The sequence below is a fragment of the Ursus maritimus genome, unplaced genomic scaffold (genome assembly GCF_017311325.1).
Source record: "Ursus maritimus isolate PB19 unplaced genomic scaffold, ASM1731132v1 scaffold_10, whole genome shotgun sequence".
NCBI classification, from domain to species: Eukaryota; Metazoa; Chordata; class Mammalia; order Carnivora; family Ursidae; genus Ursus; species Ursus maritimus.
Window position 1 is genome coordinate 67,188,298 of NW_024423344.1, and position 27,945 is coordinate 67,216,242.

The 27,945-nt window shown below is 54.5% G+C and overlaps 1 protein-coding gene and 1 long non-coding RNA gene across 2 annotated transcripts in view; one reads left to right on the plus strand and one right to left on the minus strand.

Annotated features, from left to right (window-relative positions):
• The window catches only part of FARP1 (FERM, ARH/RhoGEF and pleckstrin domain protein 1), a 218,372-nt gene extending 194,360 nt beyond the window's left edge, over positions 1–24,012 (plus strand). The window contains exons 16-26 of the mRNA XM_040623988.1: positions 2,054–2,135; positions 7,935–8,172; positions 10,548–10,678; positions 15,644–15,712; positions 15,911–16,000; positions 16,636–16,718; positions 16,795–16,907; positions 18,090–18,256; positions 21,732–21,839; positions 22,094–22,245; positions 23,651–24,012. Of these exons, the coding sequence (XP_040479922.1) occupies positions 2,054–2,135; positions 7,935–8,172; positions 10,548–10,678; positions 15,644–15,712; positions 15,911–16,000; positions 16,636–16,718; positions 16,795–16,907; positions 18,090–18,256; positions 21,732–21,839; positions 22,094–22,245; positions 23,651–23,732 (1,315 nt within the window). The 3' untranslated portion in view covers positions 23,733–24,012. The remainder of the gene's footprint in view (positions 1–2,053; positions 2,136–7,934; positions 8,173–10,547; positions 10,679–15,643; positions 15,713–15,910; positions 16,001–16,635; positions 16,719–16,794; positions 16,908–18,089; positions 18,257–21,731; positions 21,840–22,093; positions 22,246–23,650) is intronic.
• LOC103657582 lies at positions 21,063–21,757 on the minus strand. Its single transcript, XR_566899.2, has 2 exons — positions 21,624–21,757; positions 21,063–21,527 (listed from the first exon to the last, which is right to left on the minus strand). It is a non-coding gene; the product is annotated as an uncharacterized LOC103657582 (long non-coding RNA).
• Positions 24,013–27,945: the final 3,933 nt, after the last annotated feature.

Below are 27,945 nucleotides of genomic sequence, written 5' to 3' on the forward strand. Positions count from 1 at the left end.
CGTCAGTAGCTAGAAGCAACGTTCGGGTACAGATAGGGCCTCATGAATCGAGGGATCACACAGGAAGAAGTAGCAAGTGACGAGAGAACAGACCCACCCAGGCATTCCCGAAGAACACACATCTCTCAGGAGTGGCCTGAACGGGAGGAGGTAGCAGTGAGGACGGGCGTCGAGGGGGATCTGGGAGCCTGGAGAGAAGGGCCTCCTGAAGCTAGAGAACAGAGCCCCAGAAGTTCGGGGCGCTCTCCCTGGCGAGCTTACACAGGCACGGGGTGGTTTAGGCAGTGATGAGGTTGACGTAATCCTTCACAGAAGCACTTCGGGGTGTGGTGGGGACAGAATCCATATTTAATTGGAAGAGAAGTGAGTAGTGATTAAGGCAATCTACCACCACGTCTGTTTTGGCAGCTGAGAAGAAGCAGAGGGATGGAGGATAACAGGTAAACTGTTGGGGTGGAGGAGAAAGGAATGGGTTAAAGAAAGCATCCCGAAGCCATTGATAACCCGGGCTGGAAGCATAATGGATGTTTTCTCTCCCTTAATTCCAGAGCAGCTGTAACTGCCCAGTGGGTCTGGGTGCTCTGTCTCCCCTGTGATGTCATCTACGGTATATGCTTAGTTAGAACCAGTGGAATGAATGGAGTTCCCTGCCTGTTGCAGGAAGCCAGGGGCTGGGCAAGGAGCCAGCCGCTCTGTTTCTCTCTGCCCTGACTTTGCTAGCCCCTGGCTTTGCTTCCTTAAGCACGTGCGTTCCTCCTGCCCTCCTCTGCCCAGCCTGACAACCTTGATGAATCGGAGGTGGGGTCAACAGTTCCAGAAGGCTCCAAGGCTCAGCACTGCTTTAGCCGAGAATGGAGGTCACTCTCCCAATGTTGGAGGCATAGAGCGATGGCATCCGTGGGGTTGAATCACAGTCCGTCCTGACTTGGGTTCAGGGTTTTAGTCCACTCTGAGCACCTCTCACTTCCGACTCTAGGCCCCATGCCCGGATTTTCACCTTTTTTCTTTTTCATTCATCCCCTTCACTTAAGTTGGATCATGGCTTTCTTGAACAGTTGGTTTAAAGATATTAGCCAGATTTGTTGTTGTAAAGGGTGTTTTGTCTCTGGAATGTTCTTTTCTCATTTGTACATAAATTCACAGAAACCACTGGCACCGTGCTCGGAGGGGTGTAGGCTGGACCCCCTTGGCTCAAGTTCAGGCTCACGATCTCGTGATAGCTGACATTAGGCAAGCCACGTGGTTCTTTGTGCCTCGGTTTCTAAAGCTGTTTAGTGGTGGTACTGAGGGCACCTGCCTCATAAAGCTGCCACGAGGGGTAAATGAGTTGGTGCTTGTAATGTGCTCAGCATGGCCAACCATGCCCAGGAACTGCCTGCCATTATCAGTATTCATTTCCTCTCTGCTGCTTAAGGCCCTCTGGTTTATCAACATCGGCTACAGCCTGGAGCCACAAGAAATGTAAATATACACCCAAAACTCTGGGAAGTGCCCACATCTTTGTCATCTACCACCCAGCGGGTTGGTGCGGGGGAAGTCTGCACCCTCCCCGTACCTGGGACGCCTGTCCTGCCTGCTTCTGCCCCCATTCTCACCTCCACACGCGTGGGTCCCCGGGGCCCCTCAGTCTTGCTTTTCCTCTTCCCGAGGGCTTTCCACACAGCTCGTTGTCTGTTCTAGGCTGAGGGCCCTTGGGGGCAGAAACCTGGGCTGTCGGTGATCTCCATGCTGTCCTAATGATGCCAGAATCACCCAAGTGTGGATGGGGACAAAATATAAAACGAGACCAAGTTAAAATGATGACAAAATAGCTCTCCCCATCACTTTCAAAGCACAAGTCGACTTCTTTGTCTGCAGAATGACTGGGGTAATTTCCAGGTCTCCCTCCAGCGCTGATAGTCAGTGGCAGCCAGAGAAGGGAGAGGCACAAATAACAGGGGAGTGGAAAGGAAGACGTGAAGGTCGCTACTGAGTGCCGTGGCGCTGGCACCGTTTCCAGGAACGTTGCCACTGCTAACGCTTTCGTTCCCACCCCCTTTGCCTTTGCTCTCAGGGAAGGCCGCTCGAACGCCCACATCGGAGGAAATTACCAAAGAATCGGAGATGTCCTGCTGAAGAACGTTCAGGGCATGAAGGTGAGCTGCTTTGGGACTGGGTGGGACGTTCCCTAGGTCCCTATAATGCGGGGGTGCCGGAGGCCTGGGCTGTAACCGCTGTCCGCGGGCTCACGGGACCCGAATCGACCATCTAAGGTAACGCAGCCCCGGGTAAACTCCTCTGTCTTCTCAGATCATCTTATTTGCAGGCATGTAGGGAAATGCAGTCACTTGGGCGGGGGGAAGCATTTGTAGTCCTTTTTCTCTTCAGAAGCTCTGTGTGGTAATCAAAACAGGAGGTATTTTCTGTGACTAAATCATTCAGAACTCATTTAAAAAATTTTTGTAGACGAAACGTTTTGGGTTGACTGAACGTTTCACTTTTCGTCAGTTGTTTTTGGCTTCTTGTAAGTGTGACAGAAATATTGGATTCAGAGCCATGTAGGAATTCTGTCAGTCCTCTGACTTTTTAAGCCCTTGTACCAGGCCCAGATCTCTAAGCAGCGAGCGACGTCCGCCGCGATAGAGAATGGACGTACACCCCAAGAGTCAGTCCGTATCGAGCCAACCTTCTGCGTCATTTTTGAAATCTACTGAGCCAACCTTCTGCGTCATTTTTGAAATCTACTCCATCTCTTACATCTGAAGTTTTCATTTTTACATTTTCACTTTAATATAGAATGTCTTAATTCACACAGCTTACCTTTTGAATACAAATACATCGATGTTTGCATTTTAAAGCGATCTTCCTACATGCTGACTGCCCGAAGCCTCTCTCATCACCTTACCTAATAACTAGGAGCAAACCCTGAAGAGGGCAGGTCGCTCCTACCGCCACCACTTCCAGCCCTCCCTCCCCCCCTCCGTCCATCCGTCCATCCATCCATCCATCCATCCGTCCGTCCACCTAGTACCAGCTGAGCGCCTGCAGTGTCTGAGACACGGATGCGATAGAAGTTACCGCTGGAGTTTGAATTACTTCCCAAGAATCTGGCTAAGTTTTTTAGTGCTTCATTTTCCCCCCTGAGAATGGTCTATCTCATGAGGTAGGACGATCGGTGGGGGGCAGACGGGGGTAGACGGAAAAGACAGGCTCTAAAGCTACCCAAGAGATTTCCTGTGTCTCTGAACGAAGATCAAGCTCTTATTTAGCAGGCCCTGAAGTATTGCTCACTTCTTCTCTGTGTTCAAAAAGCAGCGCTCCCCTCTGGGCAAGACGAGAGGGAGGCCGGGAAGCTCGCGGGCGGCAGAAAGCTATGTAGCCAGAGCTGCAGAGAATTATCTGAGATGTTCTACGGCTGTGGTATTTTTAATGCCATCAGTCAGGCTGATGTACAAACCTCGATGTAATAGTAACGACGTCTTTCTACTTTCCACAGTATTTTTTATTCATATATTTTACTTTCTAAAGCAATTTTTGAAGTGTGCAGAAGAACCGAGCAGAAAGCTCACACGGAGAGGCCCCGTGTTCCTGCCCGGCCACTCGCGCACACGTGACCCCGAGTACTGACCGCGTGCGTGGCCGTGGCATGTTGTTACAACTGACGGCCGTTATTATTCGCGAAGTCCGTGGCTCACATTAGGCTTCGCTCTTGGAGTGGTACGTTCTGTGGGGTTTTGCCAAGTGCAGACGGTCGTGTACTCCCACGATGGGAGGACACAGGACGGTGTCGCTGCCCTAAAACCCCTCCGTGCTCTGCCTGTTTGTCCCTCCCCTCCCCCAACCCCTGGCAGCCCCTGATCTTCTCCCGTCTCCATAGTTGTGCCTTTTCCAGAAAGTCCTATAGTTAGAATCACATAGAGTGCCGCCTCTTCAGACCGGCTTCTTCACTTGTTAAAGATTATTCTTTTTTCTTTTACAATATGCGTTTGTCACTGTTGTACTTTTCCAGTTCTTTTCCTCACAGGAAGCTTCTTTTCCCACGTTCTGCCTGTTTTCTTGGCCCAGTGGGGATCCCCCCTTTCCCCCAGTGCTCCCTTCACCTGGCGGCTGACCCTCGAACAACATGGGTTTGAACGGCACGGGTCCACTTATACGCAGAATTTTTTCCGTAAATACAGTAGGGCCCCGTATTATATGTCGTCTTCCTTGTGATGAGAAGTGTAACACTGTGTGTTAATCAACTCTTTGTGGTGACCGGAGGCTTCTAGACAAGAGGCTGTTACCAATAGTTAAGTTTTGAGGGAGTTAAAAGTTAAATGCCAGTTTTTAACTGCGTGGGGGCGGCCGTGCTCCGAGCCCCGGCGTGGTTCAAGGACCCGCTGTGTGAACCTGCCAGGGAGGGCTCCCGCCTCACTTACCCCTTCAAGGAGGCTTGGCCTCCGCCATGGCCTCCGGGGACGGCAGTTGGAGACCTGCCAGCCCATTCCCTGCCCCCTTGGGGACAGTCCCCAGAGTCGACCTGTTTACCAGCTGTCCTTTGTCGCTCGCCCACAGAGAGCTGACAGGCGTGGGCCTCCAGCCTCCTCTCTGTTCACCTCACACCTGAGACTTCCTAAAACATGCTCGGTCTGTGCTTGTAGCCGTTGTCTCTGCTCAGTCTGGTGAGTTGGCATTTTTGTGTTGAGTCGGCTTCACCGGCTGCTGGCATGTGAGTTAGTGTGCGGATGCCGTGGGCATTTATAGCCTGGAGCTCTGTGCAAGCAGAATCAAAATAGGTCGGGAGGTTCAGACAGCCACTGGAGCCTTTTTTAGAATTTGTTCGGGTTGCTTTTTCTTGTAGTGGTTATAGTTGGTTTTAAAGAACTTTTATGAAGTATGAAGGGAGGGCAGCAGAAGCTTCTAGAGATGTAGAAGCCCAGGTTAGCACTTCTGTCCAAAATGCGTAGGGATCTGCAGCTTGCAGTGTCCTTCCTGCCCCCCCCCCGCCCCCCAACACACAAACCCGTGTATTTACCTGCATTTGCAGGGCTCAGTGAGGGTGCCATCGTCAGCTTTGGCTGGACTGGTGGTTCCCGGGCCCTCCACTCATGACCATGACCGAGGCAGTTAGGCCAGGGGCTGCAGTCCCCACCTGAAAGATACGCAAATTGTGATCTCCGGCTCGTCGGTGAACTTCCACCCAGAAACATTTGCCCAGGTGCACAAAGGCACTCCACAATCACACGAATACAAGAGCCTTTCATCCAGGCTGGGACCTTCACGCAAGCCCTCTGTCTCCTCGAGTGTCCAACTCCTGCCCCCTCTCCTTAAACTCCCACCACACGACTCCTCCTGGCTCTCAGTTTGCTCTCTGCTGCGTGACTCGACCTGCTCCCCGGTGCCCGACCCCTCCCAGCGAGCTGAGCCGCCGGTCACCATCTATATACAGGCAGCTGCGTCCCTCTGGTTGGGAGGATACAGTCCAAACCCAGAACGTGACGAAGAAAGCCTTCATATTCTAGCCTTGGATGATGTTTCCAGGCCCTTCCCCCGTCCTTCACATTCCACTCTGCTCCAGTGGACCATGAACTCGCCTTTCCAGGCACTCGAGTTCTTGCAAGACTCCTGCCTCGGCTGGGTGCATGCCTGGGTTCATTTGCTCTTTTTTTTTTTTTTTTTTTTTAAGTAACCTCTACTCCCAACATGGGGCTCCAGCTCACAACCCCAGGAAAACACGAGTCACATGCTCTAGCAGCTGAGCCAGCCAGGTGCCCCTCATTTGCTCATTAATGCATGCAGGGAACAGGCACTTACTGAGCACCTACTGTGTGCATCAGGCCCCGAGGATATAGGAACATGACAGATGTGCTGTCTTAAAATGAAATAGGGGACTGCACATGTGATAACGTTGTATAGACAGCACGTGTGCATGCACACGCACAAGGGTGTGTGTAACTGGTAGACTCCAGACAAACTCCAGACTGGACCACTTCAGTCTCTTGGTGTTGACGTCATGCTGTAGTCACACAGGATGGTGAGGCTGGGGGAGGCTGGGTGAAGGCCCTCCCTGGACATCTCTTTGCAAGTTTCTATGAATCTGTGTATTTTTTTAAAGTAATCAACCCCAGCAGGGGAGCAGGAGAGCAGGGGACATCATGTGAGAAGGGCGACAGTGGACAAATGCAGCCTAAGTACAGGAAGCTAAAGGTGTCCCTAACTGGTGGAGGCTAGTGGTGTCGAGGGAGTTGCTGAGGCCGACAGGGGTCCAAACAGGAGTGTCGTGTGCAGAGGCTCTGAGTGCAACAGCCTGGCACGTTCAAGTTCAGGGTGGCCCTGCGATGATGGCAAGAAGCAAGATAGGAGGGGTAGGAGATTATATCATGGGCCCCGCGTGCCCTGCTGAGGACTCTGGAGGTTGTCCCGAGATGGGGGTGGCTCTTGTCATGTTCCAGCCAAGAGGCTATGAGCTGAGCTCCATCGGCAGTTCCTGTCATTGGCTTAGGTGTGGAGGGGTGAGGTGTGGAGGCAGAGGCCCCATGGAGACACGCCCACAGTGGCAGGTGGTGCAAGGCCAGACCAGGGCAATGACCGTGCGGAGAAAGACAAGAAAAGGTTTGATGTTTTTAGGAGGTAGAATCGGAAGGACTTGGTAAAGGATTCAAAAAATGGGGGAATCTGGAATGTTCTCTTGGTTTTCTTGTCCCAAGCCGGGGTGGCGGCCCCCGTCCTAAGGCTAGAGAATCTCAGGGCGGCCCGGCCGAGGCAAGCGGTGGGCCTCCCATCCAGACCTGCCGCGTCTCAGGCTCTTCAGGAAGCCTTTGTGGGGCGTGGCGAGCGGCGCGGGGAGAGCAAGCCCGCCCCTGGGAGGACAACTGCTGTTCTCTCGTTCTGGACATCCTTGTGCCCATCTTACTACCTTTGTCTGTCTGGAAACGTCCTTCCCTTGTGATTCTTCCCCACCTGCCCTGGAGAATGAATTCCTCTGTTAATGCTTTTTTCTCCAACTCTGTACCCTCGCCAGTCTCCACCATGAGCTATGACAGGAAAGGAATCTCCAACGGCGCGTCCTAAAGATGGTCCAGCAGACTTTATTCAGGACTGTTGTGACTGGGGTAGAGTCCCCTGCAGTGGGGTTTTCAGTGGGGAAGAGACTGGGCTCAACTCTGAAGACAGCTCGGGCAATCGGGGATTTCTAGCCAAGGGGCAGCGTGGGGGTCAGAGGATGGGAACGTAAGCAGAGGAAACATCGGGTAAGTCGGGTTCTGGCTGAACCAACCCAACAGCCTTCTTTGCTGAAGATGGGGTGATCTGATACCACTTGGGGATGATGAGAGATGAGGAACCCAATGTCAAGGGTGACCCGACATCCAGGGTGGGGGGGGTTCTGGTTAGGCTGACTTAGCAGGGTTTTTGCTAACACTGGCTTTCAGTGAGGAAGCTCACAGGTCAAGGAGAAGGCTCAGGAGCCTGAAGAAAGGTTGGTCAAGCGAAGCATCTCTGTCGGACCCCAGTAGAGGAGGGTCCATGTCTAAGTGTCACGCAGCTCCCTAGGATCGAGCCGAGCAGGTGGCGAGTGGCAGATGCTTACTGATAAGTGAAAGGGGTGAGTTCCACAGAAATAAATAACTATGACATTTATTGAATGGGCCCTGGTCTCTTTGTCATCTGGTGACATTTAGAAGAAAACCACAGGCCCCCTGAAGGAGCTCCTGTTTGTTTATTCCCCTCCTTTTCGCCAGTCTCACCTCTAAGGTAACATACACGTCTACTCCAAAATCCCTAAGTGTGTTCAGCCGCGTCGTGCTTTCATAGAGCTTTTCCTTTCGTCCCGGGAACCTCACTGAAATCAGGAAGTACAGAGCGAAATGGGGACGATGAGAAAGAGAACGAAATGAAGCCACGCAAGCCGAGGCGACCTTCGTTTCGGGCGTCAGGCTGGGTGGGATGCATGCGCACCTGTCTCTCGCCCCCACCAGCAACTGGCGGCTCACCTGTGGAAGCACAGCGAAGCCCTGGAGGCGCTGGAGACGGGCATCAGGAGCTCGCGGCGGCTGGAGACCGTGTGCCGGGACTTCGAGCTGCAGAAGGTCTGCTACCTGCCGCTCAACACCTTCCTCCTGCGCCCGCTGCACCGGCTCATGCACTACAAGCAGGTCCTGGAGCGGCTGTGCAAGCACCACCCGCCGCACCACGCCGACTTCAGGGACTGCCGCGGTGAGCCGGGGCGGGGGGCAGGACACCGCGGGCCGGGCCTTCGTGGTCCCGCCTTCCCTTACCCTGGTCTTTCCATAAAGGACGTGGCCGTGGGCCCTAGGAGCCCCCTTCTCCTTTGATCCTGGCTGGTTTGCCGCACTTAGAGTCCGCCCCCTCCAGGCAGCATCCCTCCACCGCACTCCCTCCTTGGACTGACTACGGAAAGTGGCCTCTCCCAAGTACTACTGCTGCTTGCGGCCGGGCCTTTCTGAGGTGCTGGTCACCGTCAGAAGCACCTCACCTGTAATGACTCCTAGTACTCATGACCGGCCTACAAGGCGTGGCTGTTTTACATATAGGGGCTGCTGAGACCAGAGAGGTTAAGGAACATGCCCAGAGTCACACAGCTGGAAAGCAAATGACGCGGGGCCTAAACGCAGACCCCGTGTTCCTGACCATCCTCTCCTGTCAGGATGACATTACTCCCTGTCGCTGGCCCAGCGCTGGGCCAGGTACTGTGCCAGGTATCTTAGGAATAGTGACGCCTTCACTCCTTTAACAACCAACAACAACAACTACTGTTACCCCATTTTATAGATGAGATATGTGGGCCACTGGTGTCTCTCTCCTAAAGTATTATGAACACCTCCCATCTGTGTCCTCTTTTTCTAAATGTACCTCTTACTCTTTTTTTTTTTTTTTAAATTAATAATGATTTTTTATTATGTTAGTCACCATACAGTACATCCCCGGTTTTCGATGTAAGGCTCGATGATTCATTAGTTGTGTATAACACCCAGTGCACCATGCAATATGTGCCCTCCTTACTACCCATCACCGGTCTATCCCATTCCCCCACCCCCCTCCCCTCTGTAAAATGTACCTCTTACTCTTTTGCTTAAAACCTGGGTGACACCTGGTTCCCTCAGGCTACAGTCAGAACTCCGTGCCCTGGCCCCTGTCCAGGCTCTCACACACCAGAGAGGCATTGAGCACCTGCTGTGTAGTAGGCATACAAGAGAGAAGGACACCGATGTGGCCCCATGCACAGGGCCAGCTAGTGGGCACAGAGGGCGGGACATCTGGGCAGTGCCTGACCTGTGACTTGACCCAGCTTTCGGGGCTCAGGGGGAGCTTTCTGAGGGAAAGATTATTTCAAGTTTAGATCTAACCTATAAAATATAGGAGTTTTCCTGGATAGAGTTGGGAACAGCACGTACAGAGGTCCACAGGGGACAGAGACTGTGGAACATTCCGGAAAGTAAAAGTTCTGTGTAGAACACAGAGGGATAGCAGCAGAAACGAAACTGGCCAAGTAAGCAGAGACCAGATCCCGTGGGGCCTCATGAACCCCACAAGACTGCAAAGAAGAGCAAAGGAAAGACAGGAAGGGTTTTAAGGAGGGAAATGGGGATGTGGGGCTTGTTGCAGCAGAATCAATCCCTTGGTATCTAGGATATGTAGACAAATCTCATAGGCTAGTTTTTTATTTAATTTTTTTAAAGATTTATTTGAGAGGGTGTGCTTGAGCAGAGGGAGGGGCACAGGGAGAGGGACAAGCAGACTCCCCACCAAGTACAGAGCCAGTGCGGGGCTCGATCCCACCACCCTGAGACCACCACCTGAGCCAAAACCAAAAGTCAGACACTTAATCATCTGTGCCACCCAGGCGCCCCAGCTGGCAAGTATTTCCAGACGAAACTTCCTAATGCTCGGCTTCTGTGGATTTACAGAAGCTAAAACTCGGCCCAGTTGGGCGTCTGCTCCTTCGCCATCTCGGGTTCGTACCCGCGCGAGGGAGATGTGCCCGTGCTGCAAAAGACGGCTGCTTGTGTGGTTATTCTCTGCAGTCATCTTGGAAACCGTGTAATTGCTGCAGAAGGAAGAACTGGGGGGCGGGGGGGGGGGTGCTGGTATGTCCGGTGCCCCAAAGTGTCGCACTGTCCGTGAGACTCGCTCCCAGAAGGATCCCTCCTTTGCCCCAGATTTTTCTGTGGCCCCCCTGGACTCTGTTCTTTCCAGGTGACAGGAAAGCCCTGGCGACAAAATTCCAGGTCCTCTCCTGCTTATCTCCCTACAGCTTGCTCCCCCCCCCCAGTTCCCGTGCCAAGTGATTCCAACCGAAGGACAGCGGTCCACCCTATAGCTACGAAGGGGCCATTTACATTTTCAAAATGCATTTGGGAAACTCAAGTAAAGCAAATAAAAACGTAATGCAAATTTTTATTTGTGAGAAATGTTTATTAGGAATAGCAGTGTTTTCCCCCAGGAGGAGGGCGTCCAACTTAGTTCAGCTACTGGGGGCTGTTACCCTGGATACCGGGGCGGCGGGGGACACCCGGGTCTGCCACTCGTGCCACTCACGCCGCGGTTTCTGTGTCTGTTCGCTTCGTCAGCTGCCCTGGCAGAGATTACGGAGATGGTAGCACAACTTCACGGTACGATGATCAAGATGGAGAATTTCCAGAAGCTGCACGAACTCAAGAAAGACTTGATTGGCATCGACAATCTCGTGATTCCGGGAAGGGTAAGCAGCTGCCTGAGGCAAAGCCAGGAAGGCCAGGTTTAAGTGACTTAAATTGGAACCTTTTGAACACGGCCTCTTGTTCTTGCTGCGAGGCAACTGGAAGACGCCTTGACCATGACAGTGTCACTCAAAAATTGTGTGTCAGGAGATAAAGCAAGCCTTTGGCCTCCTGGTCTACTTTTTCCCCCTTACCGGTTGATTGGCTAATTTACTTTCTTCCTACCAAATTCTGAGAGGATCTGAGATAGCTTATTTTAGTTTTCAAAAGTTAGGTAAATGGAAATGGAAGCCAAGGGAAAAAAAAAATTTTTTTTTTAACAATTGGGTAAAATGATACAAAGGCACAGGAAAATTAGTGCCCAAAAGCACGTAAATTCCCGTGTGAGGATGAAAAGAATTTTTTTAAAAGATGCAATTTTCTGTGCATAATATAATTTTAATGCAGAATTAAAGTAAGGTTTTAGCCAGAACGTGATTCTAGGAGAGATGCGCGTTCACGTAAGCGGTTCCCTCCGCCCACCCTGCCTCTCACGAAATGTAGGTCACTCAGGGGAAGCAGGGCCTCGCTGCGCGCACGCGCTCGTTGCAGGCCAGGGGGGCGCGAAAACCGGGGGCCGCCTGCCTGCTTTCAGTTCTCTTCCTAGGAAGCGATCATTACCCAGGGATCAAAGATGCGAGGTGGTACAACTCACCAGCTCTGTCCACGGGATCTTTATCCCTCGAGCGGCCCCATTTCCAAGCAGACGTCACCCAGGCTCCAAAGAAAGTTTTGGCGCCTTTGGTCTAATGCACATCAGCCTTAATCATCTTTTTTTTTTTTTTTTTTAAGATTTATTTATTTGAGCGAGAGAGAGCGTGCGCACGCACACACGTACCCGTGAGCCGGGGGGAGGGGCCGAGGCAGAGAGAATCTCCAGCGGACTCCGCGCTGAGCGTAGAGCCCGACAGAGGGCTCGATCTCACGACCTGTGCCGCCCAGCCCCGTATCTGCCTAATCTTCAGACAGGTGCTGCGTCCAGCGTGCCAGGGTCTTTCCATCTTGTCTGCCAGGCAGCTGCCCCGGGAACTTTACGTCTGTAGTGGAGGGAAGACGAGAGCATCTCCCCGTGTATTTGGGTCTTCCCGACAGGGAGCCTAATTACAAGACCGGAAAACTAGTCGTGAGGGATTGTCAGAAGAGGTGTATGTGGCGGTGTATGCAGGGTGGAAATGAAGGCTGGGGCTTGCTTCAGCTCTGCCTGTGAGAACATTCTGCTGGGCCTCAGCACGTAAGAACCACGTTTACCCATCCACACGGAAGCCATAGGAAAGGCCAGTGGAATCCATGTGATTTTCTCCTAACTTGGATGTTCAAAAATACGTAGCCTGTTATGCTCCCTGGCAAAGAGACCGCCTGTAAAGAATTTTTTGGCCCCACATCGGACTCACCGCTCCGTGGGGAGTCGGCTTCTCCCTCTACCCTTCCCCACACACACACACACCTTGCTTGTGCTGTCTCTCTCTCAAATAAAATCTTTTAACAAAAAAATTTTTTTTTTAATTTTGAGGGAAGGTCCCATGGTTCTATAAAAAGAGAAGCAAATTGAAGCAGGAGGCCCCAGGCTCAGGTCCTAGCTCGCCCAGAGCTGGGCGTTTCAACCAACCAGAATGTTCCTTTCCGTAACATGGGCATCCTATGCTCTCCCTTGTAGGCCCTAAGGATCAAATGAGATTTAATGTGTAAAAATAACACAACAAATGTGACTTATTTTCTCCTCCCCCACCTCTAGTTATTTGAAGAGATTAAGCCTATACTTACTGTAAGGGTAGTGAGTCATAGGCTAGCACCGTGGGAGGCGTTTAGCTAAATATGGGTTCTGTCACTCACTGATCTTGGGCAGGTTCTAAATCATTTTGCTCCTTAGTTTCTTTATCGGAAAAATGGGGATAAATATTGAACGTACAGGCTCCCATACGGTGCTAATGTAAGCACCCAGCTGATGTCAGGCACATAGCAGGTGCTTATTATTACTTATAAAGGTGAAGTTGGAACTGGGGTGCCGCAAGTCAACCCTGAATGAAATGGTAAGGAGGGAATCAGAGGCCCTCTGGGGAACAAGTTCTAAGATGGGGTCTTCCATATACCAGGGCTAACTGATTATCATTAATTAAATTATCAGATAACCTCATGGGTAGGAAGAAAGCCCTGATTTGTCTATAGGTGGAATTTTAAGTATTGAGATTTAAAGGGGGAGCAGATCATTTTAGAGACGCCCCCTGGGCTACTGCAGTGCAGTTCCTAGCTGGGCGCAGTTCTGCTCCCCTTCCTGTGGGGGTCAGTCTGAGACCGTATCACATCCAGAGGACAGGCTTTCCCCCCCGAAGCATTAAGGCCACAGCACACCGGCCAGAGGCAGCCCCCCTGACGGTGTTCATCCCAAGGAGCGTGTGCCTGAGGGACAGCTCTTCCTGGGCTGGCCTTCCTGCTGGAGGAGCACATGCAGAAAGGAAGCAGGGACTGGAGGGGGGTGAGGTTTGTTTGGTTAAAACTCAGAGGTGTGGACTGGATTTCCCTCCAGAAGGAAGCAGCTGGCTCTTAAGGATACTCGGGGCCTTTCCCCAGCCCTGCACTCCGCCCTTCTGTAGTTTAAAAAGAACAATTCTAGACACAAGACATTTTCCATCCCTAGCCTCAGACATTGGTATCTGAGTCCACAACCCTTCTGCTCCCTGCCACTGAAGCCCCCCAGAACACAGGTGGGGCTCCCATCTTCGTGCAGTGCGTGTCCCAGGGCACCTTGTCTCCCACACAGAAAACTGTCAGGCTCCCTCAGATCTGTTAGAAAACACACGTGTTCCGACTGTGCAGGTGCGAGTCCCGGTCCCACGCTCGGCTGCCTGGCCGTGGTGCCCTCCAGACATTTCCTCGGATCGCATGGTGGATGTCTGATAGGATCCATCCTGAGTTCCTGCAAGGATTTATTATATGTTCCTCTGTTGGTCCCCAAAACATGGCAGTCAAACTGCCGGCAGACATGGTCTTTGATCCACATTTCATGAAAAAAACGGAGAGCTGAGTCAGGTTGTGCAGAAGTCTATAGAATCAAAATGAGTTGGCGGAGTCCTTGGCTCAGTAGCTGTCGTGAGCACAAAAAAAATCTTGTGGCAGGTGCTCTAGAAGTCTGTTGATACGCGGCAAACTACTCCAACACGTAGCGGCTGAAAACTACTGTTCAGGATAGGTCATGGTTTTGCGAGTCAGGAATCGGGCAGGATTTAGCCAGGTGATTCTTCTCCCTGTGCACTGACGGGGTCCCAGAAGGACTGGTCTGGAGGGTCCGAGGCTGACACCTGGCAGGGACATCTGGAGGCTCAGCTGGCACTGTGCCCCACGGAGCCCGTGCGAAGCCGGCTGCCCCTGGGTTCGGGGTAGTCTTAATGCTGTGTGCCGCTCAGGGTTCCAAGAGCAAGCATTCCCAGGGACAAAGCAGAGGCTACGTGTGGTCTTATGACCTAGTCTTGGAAGTCACGTAACGTCAGGTCCACACACTGTTGGTCAAACCAGTCACCAGCCCACCCCCATCCAAGGGCAGCAGACAGAGACCCCGCCTCTACGGGAGGAACGTGAAAAAGTTCATGAACTTACAGCAGGTGTTAGAAGCAGCACGATGGAGAACAGTTTGGTGGTTCCTTAGTAAGTTAACCGTAGAATTTCCATATGACCCAGAAATTCCACTCCTCAGTATATACCCGGAAGAACTAAAAACAGGTGTTCAAACAAAAAAGTTTTGTTTTAAGAAATATATGGGAAAGCACTTCCTTTTTTTTTTTTTTTAAGATTGTATTTTTGAGAGAGAAAGCATGAGCAGGGGGGAGGGGCAGAGGGCGAGGGAGAAGCAGGCTCCCTGCTGAGCAGGGAGCCTGATGCAGGGCTCCATCCCAGGACCATGAGATCATGACCTGAGCTGAAGGCAGACGCTTACCCAGGTGCCCCCTCAAACAAAAACTTGAACGTGAATGTCCACAGCAACACTGTCCATAGTAGCCAATAGGGGAAAAAACCCCAAGTGTCCATCAGGTGAGTGGATAAACACAGTATGGTGTATCCATACCATGAAATAGGCCCGGGAAGGAAGGGGGCTCTGATACATACCCCACTGTGGATGAAATTTGAATACACGCCGAGTGGGTGAAGCCAGACACAAAAGGTCACGTGTGACAAGATTCAAATTATAGGAAGTATCCAGAATGGGCAAATCCATAAAGAAAAAAACCAAATTGGTGGGAGTCAGGTGCTAGGGAAAGGGGGAAGTGGGGAGGCCTAATGGGGGTATGGATTTCCTTTTGGGTAATGAACATTTCCAGACCTAGATAGTAGCAATGCATACACTCTGAGTGCACTAAAGGTCACAAATGGTCATTTTTATGTGTATTTTACCACAATTTTTAAAAAAATGATAGTTTTGTGGGGTTTGGGTTTTTTGGGGTTTTTTGTTTGTTTGTTTTTAAGATTCCCCAAATGACCCCTGCCCTCTAGTTTATTAATCCGGGAGGAGGAATTCCTTAGACACATTTGCTTCTGGCTGTGTTATCCTAGAGCACGGCTGCTTGTTTCCAGGAACCAGAGCTGTGAGTCATAGAGCAGTTCCTGGGTTTGTAGTCCTCCCCTCTGGCTTATCTGTCTTCTCAGTGCCCTGCTGCCACTCCGCATGTGGCCGGGGCCCCTGCCACCTCCCTTGGAGCGGGAAGCCTGCCGGGCCCAGGGATCCAGCGCAGAGCCTCTGAGCGCCGGTTTCTCTGTGAGCGGAGCTGACTGGAGTCCCTGCCTTGTGGGTTCCTGGGAGGGACAGCAGCCTTCAGTAGACAGTCACTATGATCGCCGTGGTTCTGGCCGTGAAAGGGAGCGTGGCATGAGGCCGCTGGCATGTCCCCGCTTACGCGGCTTGCACGCTCCCCGCCAACCCTCGGGCTCTGTTTGCTCTGCAGGAGTTCATCCGCCTGGGCAGCCTCAGCAAGCTCTCCGGCAAAGGGCTCCAGCAGCGCATGTTTTTCCTGGTAAGTGGCAAGAGCTGTCGATCTTCACGGGGATGGGGGACCCCACGGGGTCATAGGGCGGGGCCCGGGCCACCTGGAGGGCAGGAGGAGTGGCCACAATCAGCGAGCTGCCGTGCAAGATTCTGAGAACATACTGTCCGCACCTGCTGTCTCACTGGAGCCCGTCCGTCTCACCCACGCTTGTCTTTGCTCCTCCAGTTCAACGACGTCTTGCTGTACACGAGCAGGGGGCTGACGGCCTCGAATCAGTTTAAAGTCCACGGACAGCTCCCGCTGTACGGCCTGACCGTGAGTATGCGCCGTGGGCACGCGATCGGGGCCCTCCCTGCGCACTGCCTGCAGGCGGCACGTCAAGCTAAAGGGAGTGGGAGTCCGCGACCTGAGGAAGGAAAAGGAGGGTCGTAACAGGCACCCTGGGGCCTGTTCGGGCTCCCCAAGAGGGGCTCAGGACACGGCTCCTCCTGCACGTGAGACGTACAGGTAATTTCTTCTAGAATCAAGTGAGGAAGCAAGCTGACGTGGCGATGAGGTATGCGTCTGCCTCTCACTGCCCCTGTGGGGGGCCCCAGGGTGAAAGACAGTCGTCCCCATCCACATGGAGCGGTGGAGCCCACCCCTAGAGCGGGGGCCACCTGTCCGTCCGCAGAGATGCGCCAGTGGGCCGGTCTCCATGATGGCAGCCAGGATGCCAGGCTGCACGGGCTGATTCCCCGGCTTAGACCCCCACTCTCCTCAGTCACCGGAGAGAGGGAAGTTTACGGGCTCTGCCAAAAAGCAACTCCGTGCATTTGGACCTTCCTTTCAGCTGCCTGTGATTTTTCTGATGTGGTTCCTCTGAGCCGTAGGCACTGTAGTGAACTTTTGAAAATGCTGCGTATCCCACTTGCCTCTTGGCAGTAACGTTACGCACGCTCGTCCCACAGATCGAGGAAAGCGAAGACGAGTGGGGCGTGCCCCACTGCCTAACCCTCCGAGGCCAGCGGCAGTCCATCGTTGTGGCGGCCAGGTAACCGGACACCCGACCTCTCCCCTGTCCACCCTTTCCCCTGCTGTGGTCTGAAATCCTGCCCTCGTCTCTTCAGCTCCAGGTCCGAGATGGAAAAGTGGGTTGAGGATATCCAGATGGCCATCGATTTGGCAGAGAAAAGCAGTGGCCCCACCCCCGAGTTCCTGGCCAGCAGCCCCCCTGACAACAGTAAGTGAGGGGGGGGGGCCCTTCCTGGTGTCACACGGGCACGTTGCCTCCAGGAGCTAGCCGTGGCGGGTGGGACAGCTCTGGCTCACAGAGGGGGGACATCCTGTTACATTTAAAAATCACCAGGTGGGCCCCATCTCTGTGATTGACATTTGTGTTTTTTTATTTCTAATTTTTTATTACGTATGTACAAAATCATGTAATTAGAAGTTCATAAAATAGAAAAAGAGAAGTTCCTCTAATCCAAGTAGTTTAATATAGCTGCTGTTATCAATTTGACATGTCCTATTTTTTTCTATACATGTTTTTTTTCAAATTTTTATTTAAATTCTAGTTAGTTAATGTACAGTGCAGCATTGGCTTTAGGAGTAGAATTCAGTGACTCGGCAATTGCATACAACACCCAGTGCTCATCACAGGTGCCCTCCTGAACACCCATCCCCCATCCAGCCCATCCCCCACCCACCTTCCTCCATCCACCCTGTTTGTCGTCTGTAGTTGAGAGTCTCCTATGGTTTGTCTCCCTGTTTCCCCCCGCCATGTTCATGTTTTGTTCCTTAAATTCCACGTATGAGTGAAATCATATGGTATTTGTCTTTCTCTGACTTCTTTCACTTAGCCTCATACCCCCTAGGTTCATGCACGTCTTTGCAAATGGCAAGATTCCGCCCTTTCTGATGGCTGAGTGATATCCCGTTGTCTAGAAACACCACCTCTTTGTCCGTTCATCTGGGCTCTTTCCATAGTTTGGCTATGTTGACAGACATTTGTGTTTAATAAAACTAAAAATGAAGGAACCTCCACTCCCTGAAATTAAAACACCCCCTAGAACAGTGTGAGGGAGCAGGGAGGTCATCTTTTCTGGGCCAGCATCGCCGCCTGTCACGTAGAGTGCCGGCAGTAGGGAGAGGAACCCAGGCCGTCCGTGCTGGGCGAGCACCACAGGCCCCGGTGCCCAGGTGTGTTGGGGGCTCCCTGGCAGAGGGGCTGGTGGGACACCCCCCCGAGGGTGGGACCCTGACCAGCAGATGGCTGCTAGCGTGACTTCCTGCTCGGGGGGTGCACGGGGCTCCCCAGGTGAGTGCCCCTGGCCGTCCCGCCCCGTTCAGCACCTGGGAGGGTCCGGGAAGGGTTCTTCTCCTGGCAACGATCTGAAGCACCGCCTTTTGTCACATCCTGCAGAGTCCCCGGATGAGGCCGCTGTGGCCGACCAGGAGTCGGAGGACGACCTGAGTGCCTCGCGCACGTCGCTGGAGCGCCAGGCCCCCCACCGTGGCAACACCATGGTGCACGTGTGCTGGCACCGCAACACCAGCGTCTCCATGGTGGACTTCAGCGTCGCCGTGGAGGTACGGCCCCTGGCGTGGCGGAGGGTGCCCTGCGCGGGCGGAAGTCAGCTGCAGGTGGCAGCGCGGGGAAGCAGGGACGGTGGGGCCGTGTGGACTGTAGCTCGCGGAGAACTGCCGGGACCGGCCACACAAGCGTGCTGGGGTCTCTGCCCATGGGCGCCTTCCAGCAGAGGCGCTGGGCCACCTTAAAACCCGAAAGCCTCTGAATCCCTAAATGGGCCTGGCCCAGAACACATCACAGGAGATGGGGAGCCAAGGACGGCGGAGGGCTTGCTCCTGAGCCAGCAGTGCTGGGGACGTGCCAGACAGCTCTTGATGGCGAGTCCATAGGGTCTGGGACAGTTCTCTGGGTGTGACTGTCACGGTTCCTCGGCGCCGTGTTTGCCGAGTTGCCCTGCTGCAGACAGTGGCCTAAAGCCCCACGAGCACCCGTGTGCGATGCAGGCCCGGGGTGACAGGTGTGCTGCTTGGGTTCCCCTGGTGCCAGGCCTTCCTGGCGGCTGGCAGTGAGCGGCCCCTCTCCTCCGACTGCACAGGGATGGGCAGAGTCTGTCCCTCTGCCCAGCTCACTGTACTCGCGTCCTCCCTCCCTTCACTTTGGAGCTAGAGATTCTCCCAGGCACTGGGCAGGGTGGGGATCTTTCCAGCACGGAGGGAGCTGGGAAGAACCGGCGACCGTCTGGTGGGCAGGGACCCCTGGGCCCATCTCGTGTCCAGCTGGCCCGAGGAAACTGGAGGAGTGCGTCAGTGGGGGAGAAGGGGCCTCTGCTGCACTCGATACCCAGCTTCCCGGCCCATGGTTAGGAGCGTCAAACATGGGAAGCCGGCAGGCTGGAAACCTCTGCCAGCCTGGAAGCGCTGAGACCACTCAACAAGGCAGCAACCCCTGAAGTCAGGTGGTCCTGGCGGCCCGGACACTGTTAAGGCCAGGTCCTTTGAGGGGACAGGTGTGTGTACGGAGCCGGTCAGCAAACCGGCCCGCGGGCACATCCCACCCGGCCTTGGCTGGTCACAGCCCGTGAGCTAAGAACAGAGTTTGGCGTTAATTGGCTACGACACGTATCTGACTTTGCCGCTTGGCCTCATGAGCCTCGACTGCACATTACCTGGTCCGCCCAGGAAGTCGGTCGGCCGCCGTAGGGTGGACCTCGAGCCCCCGGGGAATAACGCAGGTGAACTAAGCGTGGAATTGGCTCGTCTGTCCCTCTGCGAGTTCCCCCATCCTTGCCAGGTCCCCCCTCGCCAGGCCCTTTGGTCCCACTGAGCGATGGGAGAGGGTGGCAGTCCCTTCCCTCCTGACTCCGCTGCTCCTGCTGGACTCCTGCAGGTGGAGAGGAGTATTGGGGATATTTGGGGAAGATGTGAAGAGGTGCTGGGTGCAACCCAAAGGTTGTGGGCAAGCCAGGAGCCCCGGGGTCCACATTCGACGTGGGGGTCTGGTGCTGGGAGAGCCAGTGGAGCGTTCTCGTGTTCTGGATCGGAGTTGGCAGGCGCTAGAGGCCTGGGGAGAGGGGGGCAATTTGGGTCCCGGGGGGGACCAGGAGGGAAGGGACAGCACGGAGACAGAGAATCACGGTGGGGTCTCTGACTCTCCTGGGCTGCCCTAACACCAGCTGCTTCACACAAGGGAAGCTCATCCCCTTGGGGTGCTAGAAGCTGAGGAAGGGCCCTCCCATGCCTCGCCCCCAGCTTCCGGTATTTGCCACCATCCTTGGTGTCTCTTGGCTTCTAGACACATCACCCCATCTCGGCCTCCATCCCCCTTGGTGTCCACGTGTGTCTGTGTTTGTATCTTATAAGGACACTGGTTACTGCATGAAGAAGCCACCCTACTCCAGTAGGACCGCGTCTTAACTCTGACATCTGCAAAGACTCGATTTCCAAATAAGTCCCATCCACAGGGTTTGGACTGGAACAACTCGGGGGGGGGGGGGATGCAATCCGATGCAGAATAAAGGCTGAGCAGCATGTGAGCCAGGACCTGGCAGAGCAGAGGCCTTCCCTCCCTTGGGGAGTCCAGGAGAGGCAGCCACCGTGCGAGGGAGCGGGGGAACAGGGCGTCGGCTGGCTATGGGTCGAGGATGTTGACCTGTCTGGTAAGGGCAGCAGAGGACAACTGCTCCAGGTCAGACAGACCTAAGTCATCCCCCCGTGGGTTCAGCCTCTCGAGAAAAGAGGCGGCAGGGCTTCGGTGCCGTGTGGCTGAGCGAAGCCAACAGGAGTGGGAGTTTGCGTGCAGCCGGTGACACCAGGAAGCTGCTAGGATGGGCAAGCAAGGAGAGGGCACTCCGTTCCGAGTGTGAGCGTGGCGTGTCCAGAACGAGGTGGCAGCGCAGGTTAGAGCCGCCCGCGCACCTGCCAAGATCTGGGTCACAGCGTGCCCAGTGCACTGTGGGGACTGCGTCAAGAGGAGGAGCTTTCAGACTCTAGCTGGAGGGAGCGGGTTCTGCAGGAGAGCGTGCGCCCCTCCTTCCTTTGGTGTGACTCGGAATCGTGTCTGAGGCTCCCCCAATTCTGCTTGCTGCCATCACCTGCTTGGCACTCAGCAGCCCATTTTCTTGTCACATTCGCCTATGGGTGAGTGGCAGACGGTGATGGGACGCTCTGCCTGGAACTCCTGCCGTTGGCGGGGACCCACAGGTCTGTGGGGCTGTCTGCCTGCTGTGTTCTTTCAGCCCGAGGCCCTGTTCGCTTCTGTCTGCCCATCAGACAGACAGCAACTCCAGGACAGAGACACTGAACCTTCTCTCCTCCTGGCACAGGGACCTAACTTACATAACTACCTTAAAGATGCTTGCTGGAAGAATAAAGCAGACTCGGGTATTTTTAATATAGTAATTTGCCCATTTGACCACCAAGTTGTGAGACTGTCCCCAACATCCGTTTCCTGCTTTCAGTCTCCGTGGTAATGAGCGACCGGCTCTGCAGCCCCAGTGGGCAGGCAGTCTGGTCCCCACCGTGTCCACCTGGGGAAATGCCTGTCTGTTGGGCTCACTGTCCCGTTAGGGGGCAGTCACAGGTGGAGGCCTTCTGCTGCAGGCCAGCGTTCCGGCCGATGCCACCAGTTGGCGCGTGGGCCCTGACAGCGTGTCGTCCAGGGGTGATGGATCTTTTCCTGCGGCACCAGGCTGGGTCTCTGGTCGGAAATCGGGGGAGCACCCAGTTCCCTCTAGGGGAGGATCCCTGGGCGAGGTGCAGCACTGCGGGCGGCCTGCGTGTCATCTCTCCCTGGGACAGCAGGCACAGTGGACGAGGCATGATGTACTCCTACCTGGGACACCCCGATTAACAACTGAGGTCACCACAGGAGGATGTCAGTTACCCTCTGATAGGGACGAGTTCAATCAGGCTCAGAGAGTGGACCCACCGGGAGCACAGGCTGTCCCCCTAAGGCAGACGTAGGAAGCGTCCGGCGGGGCCCCAGCTAGAAGCCCCAACCGGAGTCCCCGGGGACACGGGCGTGCTTGTCTTGCAGAATCAGTTGTCTGGGAACCTGCTGAGGAAGTTCAAGAACAGCACCGGCTGGCAGAAGCTGTGGGTGGTGTTCACGAACTTCTGCCTGTTCTTCTACAAGTCTCACCAGGTAAGTGCCGCACCCTGGGCAGACGGCTGTAAGGCGGGGGGGGGGGCAGCCTTCTTCCGGAAGGACGAAGAACTGGGCACTCTAGCTACCCAGGCCTGGGTAAGTGAAGGGAGGAGCCCTGCGGCCTTGGAAAGGGCCACCGGCTGCTGGTTGAACACAGGAGGGGGGAGGACCTGCCTGCGGGACAAGAGGCTGCGGCTAGCCCCCCGCCTGTGGCCACCGCTCCAAAGCCCCCTTCTGTTGACTCCGCCCAGGACAATCACCCCCTGGCCAGCCTGCCCCTGCTCGGCTACTCCCTCACCATTCCCTCAGAGGCTGAGGACATCCACAAAGACTACGTGTTCAAGCTGCATTTCAAGTCCCATGTGTATTACTTCAGGGCTGAAAGCGAATATACATTTGAAAGGTAATGACGCCCTCCGCCCAGGCACCTCCAGAAAAAGGCCCCTCCTTTCTCCCCAGAGAGCGCAGTGGACGAGGCTCTGCAGGGAGCAGCTACTCACTGCCCCCTGGGGGCCTGGGCACTTACTTCCAAAAGGTCCTTGAACTTTGGGGGGAGGAAGGTGGTCCCCTCTGCCCGACACCTGTATCCACCTCTATTCTCCTAGAACCAAAGTCTTCCCTGGCTGAATAATGTCAGCTGTTAACCTGTAAGCGTCGAGTTAATGCTAAACACGGCGCACTTTTTTTTTTACATCTCTCACGTGTGTTTTTAGTGTCCGGAATATTTAGTCAGAACGTGCCCGATTGTGCTAGGGCCGAAAGACCACCCGAGGACGGGAACATATCCTAGAGCTTCTCAGGGTTACCTTATTAGTAAGACCATCTGCATGCCAGAATGGGGCCCAGGAGCCGTAATCTTCAGAGTAAGATGGAAAGACCCAGACTATCACATTTGACCAATTCCAGACCATTCCTGAAATTTAAAATAGAAATTCTGGGCCCCCAGGCATTGGATCTTATAGCTGGTGTCACTGTTCAAGCACCCACGTGGGCAGGCCAGACAGGGCCAGGGGTCCCCAGCCCCCTTAGGGAGAAACGGCTCTCTGAGCCGTGCTGAGAGGACCAGAGCACGTTTCTCCGCTACCCCCCCATCCTGTGAGCCCGCTAGTGGAAGGGGCAACGGCACGGTGGTGGGAAACCAAGGTTTAAGCCTCCCCACACCGCACTTCCTAAGTACACTGCTTGAAAAGTGAGCCCGGGGGGGATCTTGTCACTGTGGCGGCAAGGACCGTTGAGCCTTGTAGTGACAAGATCCTAAAAAGACCAGTGATAAGCCCTACTCCCCGTTTCTCATCCCAGGCACTGCTGACATGGGGGACCGTTTAATTCTCTGGAGGGGTGGGGAGCCCAGGCCTGTGCGTTAGAGGATGGGGAGCCGCACCCCCTCCCTGGACACCCCAAAACGCCTCCAGACCTTGTCCACCGGCGTTTTTGACAGCAGCCAATGTACGGCAAATACTCGAATGCAGAAAACAGGCCGCAGGCCGACGGCCAGCAGAGCGGGCTGCTGCCTCAGCCTGTGTCCTAGGGCTTCTGCTGCTCCACAAATTGAGCGCCCAGGCCTGGGGTTCTCAAACTGCTCCTCAGGCACACCTCGAGGAACCCTTACCTTGCTCCCGTGCATTTGGGTGCCAAGAGTTCGAGACCCCTTCTGCTGAACTAGCACGTCACAAACCAGGCCCTGGTCCGCCGTGCTGTGGTTTTGTGAGTAGTGAGGTGTGTTGAGTATCACGAAGCTGTTAGAAGAAAAAGTCCTGTGCAGGTTTAGAGAACGCGGCCCTTGACCCCGTTTTGTCTTCCGGTCTCAGGTGGATGGAGGTGATCCGCAGCGCGACCAGCTCCGCCTCCCGCGCCCCCATCCTGAGTCACAAGGAGTCTCACGTGTATTGATGGCGACGGGCTCGGCGGTGGCTGCTTCCCCGGGAGACACTGCCCATCCTCTGTATTAACAGAGCCCAGTAAAATTAATACCTGTCTGGAAAACCGAAACCCGGTTTTACAGCAGCTCTCCTCTGTCTCCGCAAAACCGTCTTTAACCTTGTCTTTCCGAGCTGTTCCTTTGTCATCGGAACGGAACGGTGCTCCTGCCTCCGATGCTGGTGGCCCTGCGTCTGTCCTCCTCCTGGTGGGCTGCTTCTAGCTTGTGCCAGTATTAAAACCTTGTCGCTAAGAGGGTGCCAAATGACCGTTTTTCTTCCCCAACTGCACCTTCAAAGCAGTACGACCACATCCGTTCCACCAAAACACAGGGCAAGTGCTCTTCTTTTTCTTAAAAAAAAAAAACTAGGCTGGTGCATTTTAAAAAATTTTCCAAGGTTTGTGATATGCATGGCACAGTCTTAAATGAGATCATTTTCAGATTTCGTTTTTTCAATCTTTCTACTTTTATAATAATAGCAAGCTAGTAGGGTCTACTTCTCGGATTAACAGAAGGATTTGCAGCACACTACGTACGTTCTTGGGGTTTTATGCTCCAGTGCAACGCTGTTCTTGGCACAAGCTGACCAAACTGTTTCCGTGATTCCTCTTTCCGAAGGGTAGTGGAAATCCTCGGGGCGGAGCAGCAGAGTTCCAGCCCGAGGTCTGCGCTCTCCCTGTCCCAGGAGTGCCGTGTACGACGGAAGACCGCAGCTGTGGTGTTCACTGTCTTGTCTCACAAGCATGAGAACCTGTGTGTCTGTGGTCAGGGCCATTTGTGATATGTGACGTTACGGAGGGTCGTCGTGAGCTTCCAGGGGCCGCGGAAGCACCATGACGCGAGGGGCGAGGCCCCCTGGCCCCCGTGCTCATACCTATATCCTGCAACTGTGGTTGGGAACTGCACATTCGGTAGTAGTATATATTGTGCCTGTCTTCAAGAACATTCTTTTCTCCTGTTGTTTGTTTATACTCATCCCCCCATCCCCCAGGCATGGGGTATCAACAGTATGACCTTGCACATCCTTGACAGTTGGACTACACAGGGAATGTGGCTCCAGGACCAGCTGGGCCCACTAGTCACAACCCGTTTGCCTATTCTCTGTGGAGATCGGGTGGCTGCTATTCCCTAGTATTCTTAAACCCTTTCTGACACAGTCCAGAGGGGGCGACCCATCCACCCGGTGGCTCCCGGTGCCTGCACCCCAGCCGGCAAAGCCGGGACTGGTGTGCGTGGACGCGACAGTGAACCCCTGGATGAGGAGCTCGAGATGTGTTCATCGTCTGCCTTACAGTGTGTACCGGATGGTTTTAAGTACTAACAAAAGGGAATAAAAATACCTCACGCCACAATCCAGCATATTGAAGTTTTAAGGCAAAACATTACCAACCTTGTCTAGTCTTTATTTCCGTCTGATGCGGGCGGGTTGCAGGGACAGAGCTGTCCAGGGGGGGACGTGGCCGGTCCCTGTGGTGGGGAGCGAGCAGACTTAGCCACGGACGAGACGGCGTGGCACTGGGGAGGCAGAATCTTGCCGGGAGCCTGTCCGTGGCTATAAAAGGACTAAAACCCAAGGGATGAAAGCAAAGACAGGGAGGGGGCTCCCGTCCACGTCCTTTGTGAAAAGGGGCCCCTAGAGACCAGCTATGTCCCAGAGGCTTCTCCCACACCCCAGCAGCAGGACCGGCTCCCGGGTGAGTGTAGGGTGCAGCTGATGGGACAGAGGCAGTCTCGGGAAAATTCTCCCCTAGAAACCACCAGTCCCGGGATTCTACAAGGCTTGGGGATGAGGTGGTCTAGTTCAGTGGCTCCGAGTGATCCCAAACCACTTCGGTGCTGGTGCTGCTCTATTCGTACCTCTGGGGTCCCCTGGGACTTTGAAGTGTAAATCATGTGGGCCATGTTGACCACTCCAAGCTGCCGCGACCATGGGGGAGTTTCAGAGACACCCCGTGTCTCCATCCGTTCAGGCGACTGTAACAGAACTACCAGAAAAGTACGTATCTCACAGTCCTGGAGGCAGGAAGCCGCCAGATCAAGGTGCCGGCAGATTGTCTGGCGAGGGCCTTCCTGGTTCACAGTCCGCTGTCTTCTCGCTGGGTCCTCACAGGGCGGAAGGGAGGAGGGTCTGGGGGGGCACGGGGGCTCTTAAAGAGTCACTAATCCCATCACGGGTACTCCGCTCTCCTGACCTCATCACCTCCCAATACCACCGCACTGGGGTTAGGATTCTAACATACACGTGGGGGGCGGGGGGGCATTCAGCCTATTCCCTCTACGCTCACAAGACAGAACTACAGAAACGGGCTGGGAACGTACCGCCCCGCGTGACCGCTCCCGTGCTGATGAACGCACCGCGCAGGACGCCCCACTTACTACCATATTTGACAGCAGAAACAGAGAAGCCAAAAACAGCTTTTTAAGGAAACAGAAAAGGCTCATAAATGGACGTTCTGCCGGAAGAAAGGTACAAAATGCCGCATGAACTGCACAGACACCTCACGAGACTGACGACGACAGAGCTGCTGGATTCAGACGGCGTGTGGTGTGCGGTTACATCGAGACAGGCGCGAGGCCAGCTCTGGGAGGCCAAGGCGGCCACCTCGCTTGCAGCCAGCCAGCCAGGACACGGGAAAGGCCATTTCTAGAAGGCATGAAGACCCAGCCAGACAGCCCCCTGCCTCCGTTTCCACGAGGCGGTAGCTGTGCTCCCCGGAGGTGTCTGCCAGGCCGCGTGCAGTCTGAGCGGGTTAGCAGCAGCCGGGACAGGGGCCATCGGGGGGGCCTCCGAGTGCCAGCAAATCCCAGACGCCGGCCCCCCAGGTCTGGCTCCACGGCGGAGCTTCCGTCGTGCGAGACAGGTTCCGCCAGCTCTGTACGGACGAGGCTACCCCACGGCCGGGCCCTGGCCCATGAGGCGGCCCTTGAGAGGGCACACGTCCCATGTGCCCTCAGAACCAGACCTCGGCCCGCATGTCTACGGAAGGCGGAAGCCCGACGAGACGGGGGAAGAGATCCGCTTCATACACCTCAAACCGCTCCTTCCCCAGGAAGCTTCATCACCGAAAGATGCCCACGTAAGCTCGAGAAGGATCTCCTGCCTTCCCTGGGGGGCGGCGCGGTGCTGACCGTCCGGAGACTGCAGGCGGTGCGCTAACCACTGCGCCCACACGCTCCATCGGAACCCGGGCTTCCCGCACTGGAGACCGGCTTTGGCATGCCGTCCTGACGTCCCCGTCCACGTGCAAAGGTGCCAACTCTGGGAAGGCTGCTGTCAACACCGGCTGGCCGAGGACCAGGAGAGCAGCGCCCTCTGGAGAACTCCGTGACACCGCTTCATGGGGTTCTCCCACAACGAACCAACCGACCCTGGGCTGGCGCCTCACACAGGGAAACGCATCGCTCCCTCATACAAAATACTCGGTAGTAACACAACACGAAACATCCTCAGGTGTCACCACGCTAACGTCCCTGCTGCCGAAGGACACGCCACGTAAGAATCAGCAATTCGGTTCCATTTCCCCTAATTAAAATGTACCCCTTATAGAAATTAATCATTCAGCTTCTAATAAAAAAAAATGACTTAATTTTAGGCTTTTAAAAATGACACTCCATTAACAGATCTAAACAATACGCACACACTCAAACCTCTCTGGCTCTAGGCCTCTGTCCTCTTCCCGTAGCCCAGGCCACTGGGGCGGCAGATACCGAACCTTCTTCATCCCAAAGTTTACCCAGTAACGTCCTTGCTTCCAAAAATCCTTTGTCTTCCCCTCAGGAACGGCAACACCAAGAGAGGACGATGATCCGCGTCAACAAATGTAACATGACGCCACATGTGCTTAGGCACTCACCCCAGAGAAAGGATTCCTCCTGCCTCCCACCCGGGCCAGCAGGGCCATGCCACAGGCCAAGAGAAATACAGGCCCCCGGCTGACGGACGGCAGCCCCGCGCTCCTGCAAGAAAACACACCACCCTTAATCACGGCGCAGGGCAAGAGCACACCATTTCACAAATCGGCAGGCTCCAGCATGTTTTCTCAATGACCAATTCTTTGAAAGTTGCAGAGAACCGACCTGGCCACTCGGCATTCTGAATGTGGGCACTTCTTTCTGGAAGTGCTGAATTTCTCATCTTCTCTCTCTCTCTCTCTCTCTCTCACACACACACACACACACACACAC